General features: G+C 42.8%; 1 protein-coding gene across 1 annotated transcript in view; it reads left to right on the forward strand.

Annotated features, from left to right (window-relative positions):
* The first annotated feature begins 743 nt into the window (after positions 1 to 743).
* RP2 (RP2 activator of ARL3 GTPase) overlaps positions 744 to 13,453 on the forward strand; it is a 275,208-nt gene continuing 262,498 nt past the window's right edge. The window contains 2 exon segments of the mRNA XM_033947687.1: positions 744 to 767; positions 769 to 1,389. Coding sequence (XP_033803578.1) covers positions 744 to 767; positions 769 to 1,389 — 645 coding nt within the window.

The raw sequence follows: 13,453 nt of genomic DNA on the forward strand, positions 1-13,453 counted from the left end.
GATCTTTTCCAGTAGATAGGTGCGACGTTCTAGACACCCGCCCTGTCCTTGCTGTGCCTGTTTCAGATTCTGATTTCAGATTTCAGTCTCCTGCTTATCCAATCAGTTTCTTGGAGACTGGTCAACCCTTTGGGGTTAACAAGAATTTTTACATATGTATAACCTGTTGGAGTAGTTCTGAACTCCTTTGATGCTTCTGTTGGAGGTTAATGGTACTATTTAGTTGTTTGAGCAGAACCATAGTTTAGTCTGTCATTACAGGTGCCTCTACTTCACAGATGAGTGTGTCTCTTTATGCTTGGGTACTGTCTGCTAGAGGGCTTTATACTAGCCTGTGAAGTACACTAGAGGCAGAATGATTTCTTCTGCAGATCATGCAAGTAAGGGGAAATAACCCTATGGTCTAGAACAGGGGTATCCAACCTTTTGGCTTCCCTGGGTCGCACTGGCTGAAAAAAAATGTTTCTGGGGCCGCGCAAATGCTGCAGCAAGACAGAGGAGGGAGCCATCAAGACGGTAAACACCCGGGGGGCAGCAGAGGAAAACACTGCATCGCCCTCGACCGGGGCCGCACAAAATACTTCACGGGGCGCAGGTTGGGACACCCCTGGTCTAGAATGTCTCACCTATCTACTGGAAAAGATCTTACCAGGGTAAGTACATTAGCTCTTTTTAACTACTTTTAAAAACGTTATCTGCCATTTTTTTTTTTCTTTTTCCTTAGGTTGATTTAAAAGATTTACATGTTGAGTGGATTGAAGAATCAAAACTGTGGGCCGTCTACCTGGGAAAGTTGCAGGACAACAGTTTGTTATTCAGGAGTGTGAGAACTGCAACATCTACATATTTGATCATTCTGCAGCTATCACCATTGATGACTGTACAAGCTGTCGCATCTTTTTGGGTCCCGTAAAGGGCAGTGTCTTTTTTCGTGACTGCAAAGATTGCAAATGTATTGTCGCTTGCCAACAGTTTCGTGCACGGGATTGCAGAAGGCTTGATGTATTCTTATGTTGTGCTACTCAGCCAATTATTGAGTCATCAACAGGTATTAAATTTGGGTGCTTCCAGTATTATTACCCTGAATTGCCTTTCCAGTTCAAGGATGCTGGGCTGAGTATCTTCAATAATACCTGGAGCAATATCCATGATTTTACACCTGTGGAAGGAGAAAACAATTGGTGTCTTCTTTCAAATGAAATGGTTCAAGATTATGTTCCTTTGCCTGATTCAGAAGAACTCAAAGCTGTCCGCATCTGTACAGATCCAACCAGAAGCATTATTCCAGTAACACAGGGTCGGAGACCGAAGAAGAGTGATGAGCTATGCCTGGTTGTGTTTTTTGCAGGTGATTACACAATGGCTAATGCTAGAAAGCTAATAGATGAGGTAAGCAATTGACTGAATTAGCCCTAATTATTGTTCTTTCAGACCCAACAGATTTTGGAAAGAAATTATTCATAAGCAGGTAAGAATTTGTGGGGGGGGTGGCAAAATAACTTTCTGAATATTTAATGGAATGGATCACAAAAGCTTGGTTTTGAAGATGGAGTAAGAGAACTGGTTAAAGACAAATTGATAACGTTGACATTTCAGTAATGTCACACCAGCATAAGGAGCTGGTTCAATCTACTTGCTACTATTTCTATCCTTCTAGCTCAGTGGTCTCAAACTCGAACCCTTTGCAGGGCCACATTTGTGGATTTGTAGGTACTTGGAGGGCCTCAGAAAAAATTAGTTAATGTCTTATTAAATAAATGACAATTTTGCATGAGTAAAACTCTTTATCCAGGACAAGCAGGTAGCATATTCTTACATGTGGGTGACGTCGTCCACAGAGCCCCGTGTGGACAGCCTTCGCAAGCAGTCTTGCTTGTATGAACTTTAGAAAGTTCACGACAGCCGCTCTGCACATGCGCAAGTGCCTTCACGCCCAACCTAGGGCACGTCTCCTCAGTTCTCAGTTTTTCGCGGAGCCGAGAAGTCCTCTATTCGACGCTCTGCGTAGATTTAGTCTTTTTGTGCATTCTTTCACCACGGATCGTGTATTGTTAAGGATCGCTGTATTTTCTTTTTTGCGTCTTATTTTTTTTAAAATTTAACTTTTTCTTTCGTATCACGATGGGGCCTTCCTTTGGCCTCAGCCTGCGGGCTTCGACTTGGCCGTGGCTATTTTCCGTTCTGTGTCCCAACTGGTCACAGGTTTTAAGAAGTGTAGCTGTTGCCAATGCGTGATATCCCTCACTGACCCACATAGGTGGTGTGTTTAAGGCCTGACCATCATCTGGAGTCATATACTTGCTGTGCTACTCTTCAACCTTGAGCCATTAAATGTCGTCGAGTTCAGGTAGAGAAGATTTTCGGCGGTATGGATACTGCAACCCTGACTTCGACCCTGAAGCTGGTCAAGTTTTCTTCGGGGCTCCCGAGGTCTACCTCGTCCTCGGCCTTAATTAAACCTTCCTCATTTGGAAAGTCCTCGTCTTCAAGCAAATCCTCTCCTGAGAAGCAGCTCTCCTCACTGTCTCCCTCAGGTAAGGTAGTTCAGCAGCCTCCTTCGGACATGCCACCCCTAGAACGGGTAGTCTTGAAGCTACCCAAGCAACATGTCTCCAAATCGAAGTGTCATTCTCCATCATCTTCCTCGGAGACTATAGCCGCTGCAAATGTACCAGATCCTCAAGTCTCGGTGCCCCATTTTCAGGCTATGATCCAAGCTATTATGCATCAGGAGTTTGGTAGCATGCTTGCCAAATACACTGCTTCCTCGACTCTGCTTCCTGCAGTTCAGCCTGAACACTCAGCAATATCACAAGGAGTCGAGTCCTTGGTAGTGCCTCGATCTGAAACTACTCACTCTGTACAAGGAGTCGAGTCCTTAAGAGTGTCTTGATCTGAATCTACACACTCTATGCAAGGAGTCGAGTCTTTGCGAGTGTCTTGACTGAAATCTACACACTCTATTCAAGGAGCTGAGTCCTTGCGAGTGCCTCGAGATACCTCGACACAAGGAGACGAGTCCTTTTTGGTGTCTCGATGTCGATCTCCATACTTCCCAGCCCTTCTTCCTCACATAAGGCCTTGCCCTTTTTGAGTCACAGGGCGAGGACGCCTCAACATCCATCGAAGCAGGATCTGTCTGACTCGAGGCACAGTTTTCCACATCATCTGCAGACTTCGAGGCACAGGTCCTCGTCTCGAGACAGGTCTCATTTATTCACACATCGAGACTCTTCGAAGCCTTCATCTCCTCAGTCGAGAAGACCACCTGCAGAGCCATTCTACTCTCACTGCTTGAGTCTTCTCCTGCGAGATACTTTACCCATTCTCTCAGTGTAGTCATCTATACCTGCATATTCAGAACTCAGGTATCAATACTCCCGAGAAAGCTTCACCTTCGTTCTCTGCCATGCGAGGGCGCCTCGAGAGTCACCTTCCTTCCTCACGAGGCCAACCTTCTCTTTTTCTACATTCCTCTGTCAGATGAGTAAAGATCTCAACTTCACTTTGGAATCTGACGCCAAGTACCCTACGGAATATTTGGAAGAAATGAGTATTCCTTATCCTCCTAGCGAATTCTTTATCAAACATTTAAATCAAATCTTGAGACACTGGTGTCTCAAGATTTGGTTTAAATGTTTGAGAAAGATGGTCATATTTCATTCCTGCTGTGCCTGCGAAATTGGAATCTCGCTACAGGATGGTCCACTGCAAGGGTTTTGATAAGTCTCTTAATTATTCCATCAGTCCCTTTTAGTGGAGTCTTCTTTGAAAAGAACCATCCATGCCAAGGTTTACGCCACTGTCCCCCCTGGAAGAGAGGGCAGGACTATGGACAAGTTTCAGCGTCGCTTGAATCAAAATTCCCTTATGACAACCAGGGTTTTGAATTACAATTTTGTCTTTACTTCCTATCTCAAGCATCAGGTCAACAGCTTGCCTGATTTTGTCAAATATATTCCACAACATAGTTTTCCAGAGTTTCAACAGCTGACTCACACTCTGGCTCAACTATGCATGCATCTTCTTCAATCCTTGTATGATGCATTTGAACTTTCCTCGAGGGTCACTGTTTTTTCGGTGGCTATGCTTCGCCTTGCCTGGCTTTGCACTGTAGACATGGACCGAATCTTCATGATCTTCTGGCTAATATTCCTTGTCAGGGCAATGAGCTCTTTCATGACTATCGAGGCAAATACCAAATGCTTGTCTGAACATGAGAAATAGTTTGCTTCCATCATCGGACCAAAGCCTAAGCCTTCTACTGCTAGAACTTCCAGGCCTCTTCCATCCTACCAGAGGTTTTCCACAGCGGGCAGCTCCTTATTCAAGGGCGCTCCCTAAGAAACAGCAGCAACAGCAAAGACAACAAAAATTTCACTCTTTTACTGCACCCAAGCCTTCTTTAGTCTTTGACCATCTCAGATTCACTTCAGATCTACCTCCAAGAGAGTATCTTTCAAATCCATCGCAGACCACCCTTGTTCTCCAGGAAGCCCAGGCTCTGCTCTATCTCCGTGCCATCAAGGAGGTTCCTACTGGAGCAGCAGAATAGGGGGGGTTTTACTCCCGTTACTTCCTAGTGCCGAAGAAGACGGGCGATCTTCGACCGATCTTGGACTTCAGAGCACTCAACAAATTTCTTGTCAAAGAAAAATTTCGCATGTTGTCCCTGTCATCCCTTTATCCCCTTCTAGATCGAAACAATTGGCTATTTTCTCTCGATCCCATTCATCCAGCCTCTCACAAGTTCCTCAAATTTCGGGTGAGAAATCTTCATTTTCAATACAGAGGGTTATCATTCAGCCTGGCATCATTTCCCAGAGTGTTTACGAAGTACCTCGTTGTGGTAGCAGCAGCTCTAGAGCAACCATGGGCTCCAGGTGTTTCTGTACCTGGACAACTGACTTATCAAAGATTCAGCATCTCAGAGGGTTATTGTAGTGACCCAACGGACTACGTGGTTTCTACAAAATTTGGGCTTCGAAATCAACTTTCCCAAATCCCAGCTACAACCCTCTCAGGCTTTACAGTTCATTGGAGCTGTACTGGATACTGTGCAACTCGGAGCATTCCTTCTTCAACAACGTCAAAATGCTCTCATTCAGCTCTGCCAGAAAGTGTCTTCCCTATCTTCAATATCAGCCAGACACATGGTTCTCCTCGGTCACATGGCCTCTACAGTTCACATGAGTCCTTTTGCCAGACTTCACCTCGGAATTCCTCAGTGGACCCTGGCATCTCAGTAGACTCAGGCTTTTGACCCACACTCTCAACACATTACAGTGACTCCTTCATTGAGACAGTCTCTCCACTGGTGGATGCTCTCTTCCAATCTCTCCAGAGGTTTACTGTTTCAAACGCCCCCCTCATCAGAAGATCCCTCCCAACAGATTCCTTGACCTACGTTTGGGGTCTCCGTACTCAAGGCCATTGGTCCAGCACAGATCGTCATTGTCACATCAGTCTGTTTGAACTCTGAGCGATCTTCAGTGCACTCAAGTTTTTCAACATCTTCTTCACGATCAAGTCGTCCTCATTCGAACAGACAATCAAGTTGCCATGTACTGTGTCAACAAGCAGGGAGGTACAGGATCTCTCCCTCTTTTGTCAGGAAGCTCAAAAGATGTGGAACTGGGCAATCAATCACAACACCTTTCTGAAAGCAGTCTACATTCAAGGGGAAAAAAACTGTTTGGCAGACAAATTGAGTCATCTTCTCCAACCTCACAAATCGGACACTCAATTCCCCTCCTCTCCATCACATTTTTTTCTCAGTGGGGCGTGTGCTGGGGAGATGGCCTGGAAGCTATCTTGCTCTTGCTTTTAGGCAGAGGGCGTGCTTGGGAATTAGGTCCCAATTACTGCCCCACCCTCTCTCCTGTCATTAGCAAGACAGATGCATCTGGGGACATATCTTAGAGGCAAGAAATTACTCTCCGAAACATTGTCCAGTTTATTCGTCAGCTTTACCACTCTTTTATATCATTTTACTGAATCAGTGTTGTCAGGCATGTGAAGTAAATGCAAACCATATATGGAACACAGGTCACATGAAACTTTAAAGAAATAACAAGCATTTTACTATCTAAAGTATGAAGTCCAAAGGGTGCTTTGGTCAGCAGAGCTGCCTTTTTCTTATCTAAAGCTGCTTGCAAATACAGCTATGAAAACAATTGAATTCACTTCACAACAAGATAAGAACACATCTTCTCAAACATTAAAATGGCCTCTGTCGTATTTCAGAGAAGGAAAACAAACAGGGTCTGGTTTTCTTACAGCTCTCAAACATAGCCTAAGGAAACTAAGAGATACGTGTCCCTTCAATCCCCTCTAATGTCATGAAAATGATGTCATAACTGAACAGCATGAGCTGGGAGGGAGAGATTACTCTGATTTGTCTCTTGACGGAGGGATTTTAGGAGCTGTAATACGAATAACACAGTGCATGAGCAGGCGAAAAATTTACAGACCGAGTGCAGATAATAATAGAGATTATAACAATAAAAAGGTCTTTTTACCCAACCCTGCATTCAACTAAAGTACTGATCCCAAGAATTAGATAAACCAGAGTTACATTTGAGCTCAGCAAAGAGGTCTGCTAATTTCTGAATGGCCATAATACCGTTCCTGTATTGTCAGGAATAAAAGTGCAACACGATAAAGTACTGAGAAGAATTTTACAGACACCCCTCTTCTCAGCTAGAATCTATCTAGGGCCATACGATTTTGAAAACCATCTGATGAAGTGGAGCCTAATTGATCAGCAATACCTTGCAAGGCATCCCTAGAGTAGTTCACAAAGCGTTGCTGATTATAATAAATTTAATTAATCCAATCAAACATTCTTATTAATAGTAACAAAAGGAATAAGGAACTCAAACCCAGCCTTAACCTGATCTTGGGCCTTAAATTCATCTGGGACCCCTCTTGGGACCCCTATAGCATCTATGTATACATGCGGATCAAAACAACCAAGGAGATCATGATTTTATGTCGAGACAGAAAGAGGAAAAAACCATGTGAATAGGAAGGATGCCTTTCAGAAAGAATATGCAGGAGTATGGTAACCTTAGCGAAAGTGCACTGGCCTTATCCACTGGCTGGGTAGCTTAACAGGGAGCCAAAAGTCTCCATAGAGCCAGTAATATCACATAGGGTGAAATCTTGATGCTGCAACAATGGGGCATACCTATGAGCCTAAGGACAGAACAATAACCTGGGGGCAAATTAACCTACAAAACTACCCTGTGTCAGATTAAAACCATGACATGTATAATTACCCTTATAGATGGTAACGGCAATATCAAGCTTTTTCTGTCCAGGCAACAAAAAGTATTTAGAACACCACAGTGCCACAAAGGGGATAGGTATAATATTAGAGGATGGTAGATAGATCCCGTAAGAATAAACTGATGGGTCGGATAGCTAGACCCACCCTTAACCACATGCCCATAATGTACATACCTTCATCAGTAGGTCTAGGGTTGTCAATAGTAAGAGAAAGCTTAATAATTTGTGCAGGAACACACTTTTCCTATAACAGTTTCCAACCTTACGAAGGGTCCTATGAATAAGCAGTGATTTTACCATTTCTGGTCCACTTTTTTTCAGAGCACTTTCTGGTTTATAAGCCCAGTCAGTATCAATATTCCACCCTACCGCTCCCCAGAATGCACACTTATCCCCCCAACGTGAGTCAGTAACACATATATTTATACATATGTCTTTAGTTTTTAAGAATCTCTGAGGACAATGACACAGCCTTGGGATATCAATTGATGAACAGTCCACAATGTCACAATACTCAAAAGTGAAGGTGACCACGTGCACACTGCTGGAAGTATACCAAAGGGTAGTATACTGTCTGTCTTTCTGGATTCCAATTGAAGGGCAGCCCTTGGAAGGGAGTCCAGCTTGACGTTGTGTTCGCAAAGAGGTGCTGGGGGTGCTGTTTACAGCAGGAGTGTCATTTACAGATGGGGTATGGGCAGAAAGTGTCGTGGACTCAGAACACATCATCCCTGTAGACCCAGTTAGAATATGATTCATACAGGAAGAAAAACTAGCAGCAGCGTTGCCAGTAAGAGAATGATAAGTGGTTAGAATGCTGCAATGAGATCATCATGTTGTTCCACTGGACGGAGAGGTGTAAATCTGCGCAGGGAAGACCTTGCCTTCTGGGGTTTTTAGGTTAACCCTCTTCAAGCGACTTGCGTGGATCCAAAAGGGATCTCCTCAGTGATTACAGCGCGTCCTGGGTCACAGCGCGATCGCAGTAGTGGGAAGGCCAAAGGGGAAATCCGTCTGCTTCTGATCCTTGGAAAGCTTCCTGGACGATAACTTTTTTCACCAGGCTGGACAAAAAACTGGGTAGGAATATGTGAAGAGAAAAGAGAAGTGCAAGACACGTTTCTTTGAACAAGCCCTAATCTTTCAATGAGCTTTTGGGAATATTCTCCTGTATCAAGGGAAGTGATCACTACTCTCAACTATTAAGGGTTTGTCTACCCATGGGGCGGGGAAAGGTCATCCCAATGAGAATCTCAAAGGGGAGAGCAGCCAGATGTCTGTGCATACAGAAAGAGATACACCGGCTTGTAAAGAGTCCAAATATCATTCAGCAGCTGTGCTCCAGTGTGATCCAAATAAGAGATAGAAAACAAGAGAGAAACCATTTTGCCTGTACTGAATGTGGCAACATGTGACAATACCAGTACATTTACTTGGTATAGCTATGGCAAAAGAGAGACAATATTCAGTTACTTAAGGTTCTTAATTGAACAATCCAAAAATATATGTTTTTGCGTGCTGCATATAACTATTATGCACTTCAGAAAGACCATACTGAAGTACTGAATGTATTCAGAAATGTATACTGAATGGATCATATGTAGGGAGCACCACGAAATAAACGCTGTATAAAGTAAAACTTTTTCTTAAACATATAACCCCTAACTAAGCTACATTTATAATATGAAAGCTATAAGTAAAAGAACATTGCGCAGTTAGGCTAGTAAGGATGGCGGCATCGACCAGACGCTGAGATCGTGCTCTCTCTACTTCGGGAGTAATATTCGCAAGAAAAAATGCCCCATAAGAGGAAAGGGAGCATTAAGACGCCAGCTTCCTCGACGCCAGTGCTCCTAGCTCGTCAGCAGACGATTGAGCAATTGTTGTCTGGTATCTGCATTCAGCGGGGCGATGTAACTCCAGCGGTGGGAGAGAGTAGAGAAGGCTCTAGCCCACACGGAAACGAGATCTCACTTTCGCCTCCTTTCACCGAACTACCTCCCTGTCCGGCTGACTCTTCTGCTTTGGCAGTAGGAACGGAAAGTGTTGCCGAAGTTGCACACGGAGCTCTTAGGGAGGAAGCTCCCAGAGCAGATGAGCTTCTGCCGATGGCGACCAACGTTGGGGAGTTTATTCCCTCCGGTGAGGTGACACTAGCAGCGATTTGGGGACTGTTACAGAAAATGGACTCTGAGGCAACGAAGACTTCTACAAAGGTACAAATGATGGCTAGTAAGATGGACGAATTAACCGAGGCACTGGAACAATCAAATACTGAGACTAAAAATAGCTTCATGGAAGTAAAAACAGAAGTGAAATCCCTTGTGGACTTTAAAAATGCTGCAATTAAAGATTCAATGACTTTACATCGTAAACTTGAAAATATAGAAAACTTTAATAGAAGGCTGAATGTTAGGATTCTGAATTTCCCCAAAGTACCTGGGATATTGGCTTATGATATGTTTAAGAAATACTTAGTAGAAATTTTAAAGTATTCCCCGGACAATATTCCTCCTTTGAATAAAGTTTATTATTTGCCTTCTTCACCAAAAAACAGGGAAGTAATGGGGGTTGGAGAACAGACTCCACAATTGGACTTAAATAATATTTCAGCCATATTAGAGGAATCTATTACAGATATGACTCAGAGAATGACATTTCTAGCTTCATTTATTTTCCAACAGGACATTGACTCTTTTATGAAACTTTACTTTCGTGTCTCTAGAGAATTGTTCTACGGTAAAAAGATATGGGTGTTCCTGGATGTAACGAAGGTTACGCAGGAAAAGCGGAAACTTTTCCTAGCAATGCGACAGGATACCAGGGCTTTGGGTGCGTCCTTTTTGCTCGCATATCCCTGCAAATGCATTGTGAAATATGCTCAAGTTAAGTATGTCTTCTTTCAACCAGAGCAGTTAAGATCTTTTTTGGAACTGAAGAAAATGGCTGCTGGTGTATAGGTGATTAGTAGTATTTAGAATGCAGAGTGTTATGTTATGGCCTTTCATGGTACTTTTGATTCTTTGTAATATGATTGATTAGCTTCTCAACTATTTGTTTAACCCCCCTCAATAGCTTTTTGAGGTCTAAGAAAGCATACCCGTATTTCCTTTTCTTTTATTATTGTAAAATATGATTTTGAACATTTGAACAATTATTCTTGCTGTATTTTCCTAAGCAAGATGTATTTTCTTGTAAAGGTATAAAACTAATAAATAATAAATTAAAAAAAAAAAAAAAAAGGCTAGTAAGAAGTGGAAAAAGAGCTCTAGAAATGGCCAATGTTATGTATCCTGGGGTACCCACTAAACTAAAACAAGTAGACATGACACAGACAAAACATAAAGTTTTAAGCGTGAAGCTTTTATTCCATCTGTCAAGTGTGCAGGTCTGAATTTAACTCTGCAAATAAACACATTGATATAAAAAAACCAAAACTACAAATAATGTATATCATAACCATCTCATATTCGGAAAAAGGCATAAAGCTAATGTCTCTTTGGAGCGTCTCTATCTCTGCAGTGATAAAGAGGACCCTTGGAAAACATTAGAAATATCTGTGCCAAAACTGATCTGGGATGGCTATAATTTCAGCTAAAACAATAGAAAGGAATTGCGTTTTCCAATTTGTTTTCAATTCACAAACGTGCCAGCTGTAGTTATCGAGCTATATATATCTGTATCAAGGAGCAAAAGGTCAAGAATGAAAATATCACAAGCAAGAAGTTGAAATGTCGAGCAAGCACTACGATAACCAATACCATGATATTGGTCAATGAATAAGGGAGAGCTAGCAGCTGGTATCCAGGGTTTCCCCTCTTTGCACCAAAGTCCGTCCAAAAGGGCGGCTTTGGGCACCTGCCAAACGCCAGGCATCAAGTTCAGAGGGGAGTAACAAAGGACTGAAGCTGTGAAAAAAGAGAGGAAGAGAATCCTATTCACCCTTGAGATCCAGTAGCCCATTTAAAAGAAGGGCTTGGACATCGTGAAAAGTGTGAAGGGTAGTGGGGTGACCAAGGGTCAGAGGAGTAACCATCTCTACTACCATAGCACATGCAGCCAGGGCTCTCAAGCAGGCAAGCATGCCATGAACTTGAACAGGAGTGACTATAGAAAAAAAGGCAACAGAGCGTAACTTACCGCCATGTTCTCCCTTCATGGTGTTACAATGGTCCCGAACAAAGAGATAAAACATACGGTCATAATCAGGAAGACCCAGGCCTGGGCTAGAAACCAAAGCACATCTCAAATGTCCAACATTTCATGAGTCCATCTGATAAGAGCAGTCATTTCAGAACCAGGGTATGTCTCAGAATTCTGGTCATTAGAAGGAACAATCAGAGATCCATTGGCGGCAAGTAACCATCATATAAGCATGTCTTTCTTGGTAGGCTGGGCGGGGGCAGACCCAGAAAAGCAGCAATGCTGGAAGTGCAAGTTTCCTCTGACCATGAGACAGGACAAAACCCAGGTATTTCACTTCAGATTTACACCAGTGCAGTTTATTTCGTGACACCTTGTGACCACACACAGGACAACCATTGTAAAAGGTGCAAACTATCAGCCTGACAGGTCTCCTGAATTATGGAACACAAAAGAGGTACAGGATGAAGACAGAACCATGAGGGGCAGTGCATGGCTGTAGAATAGCCTGGAGGACAATGGAGTCAACATAGCCCTGGGGCATTCCACACCAGGTATACTGTTGCTTAAAGTTGAAGGCAAAAAGGGGCTGAGAAGCCTCATCAACAGGGACTGAAAAAAAACTTTCTTTAGGACAATGACAGAAAAAAAAAAAAACATTGGCTGCCGGTGGAATGGAGGAGAGGAAGAAAAGGACATCAAGGACAGCCCTAAAGTCTAGGACGAAGCGGGGGATGCCATCAGCTTTGACAACAGGATTGATAGTGGTTTTGATAATACCAAAGAAAGAAAAAGTGATAATCAGTGGAATCATGATTCTCACCGTACTGCTTACAACATTGTCAGTGGAAGCCCAAACTGGGAAGTCTGGGGGGAGGGGCAAAAGCATTCATGCACGGACCCTGATAATGAAAGCAAAGAACAACAACTAGTATGGCAGTCAAAAATGCATTTGTGCTTTATATAATTCAGACTGTCAAATAGAAAAATATGGTTTTCAGTCAGAAAGAGAAAACCAGAATCGCATTCCTTAAGGTCAGTAACTAGGTATCCAAATAAGCACAGAGAAAATGTACAACTTGCTAATCTTCAAAAAACAAAACAAAATTTTTGCCAGCACAGAACTCAAAGGAAGCAGCAGTTGAAGAAACGCACAAAATGAGTCAGGATCAAACTATTGTATGTTCAAAAGGAAGACAAGAAACAGTTCTTGTGTACAAACTACAAGGGAAAGATCTTAGACTGATTCAAACACCGCTTGCAATTCATTCCACATAACAGCATGTCCCTACCTCAGTGTTAAACATATAAACAGTGCAAACGTATACGGGAAAGGATTGATGGCACAGAAAGATGTAGGCTGAAGGAAGAATGTCACACACACACAGGCAACATAAGCCTTACAAGTCTCATCTGTCTAGGAGGGGGAGAATCCTAAGTGCCTTTATGATCCATTACAAAAACAATATAACAATGCAAAAATATTCGCTTATCTTACCTTATAAGCGAGGTACAGTAATAAAAGACAATAAAATCTTATACTCTATAAAATTTTTTAACCTCACAAATGACAGAGTGGGCAGGAGGGGGGGTTCTATAAATAATTTCATTCTTCCCGAAAGAATGGCAGCTGCTTATATTCACGAGGGGCGCTTACCGAAAGTACCCTGAGATTGTTCCCAAAACCACCGTAAAGAACCCAAAGCTTGAACTTATAATAAAGGGTGGGAACAGGACGCCAATATCAGTGAGTATTAAAGAACAGAAAAAATTCAGAAATACTCACAAAATATTGGTGATGTCATCTGCCCCTCCCGGGCGGGCCCCCAACTGAAAAGGAATTAGGTCCCCAATTAACTACCCCACCCTCTCCTGTCCATTAGCAAGACAGATGCATCTGGGGACATATCTTAGAGGCAAGAAATTATCTCCGAAACATGTCCAGTTTATTGTCAGCTTTACCACTCTTTTATATCATTTTACATGAATCAGTGTTGTCAGCATGTGTCAGCATGTG

This window comes from Geotrypetes seraphini, chromosome 6 (genome assembly GCF_902459505.1).
Source record: "Geotrypetes seraphini chromosome 6, aGeoSer1.1, whole genome shotgun sequence".
Classification (NCBI taxonomy): Eukaryota; Metazoa; Chordata; class Amphibia; order Gymnophiona; family Dermophiidae; genus Geotrypetes; species Geotrypetes seraphini.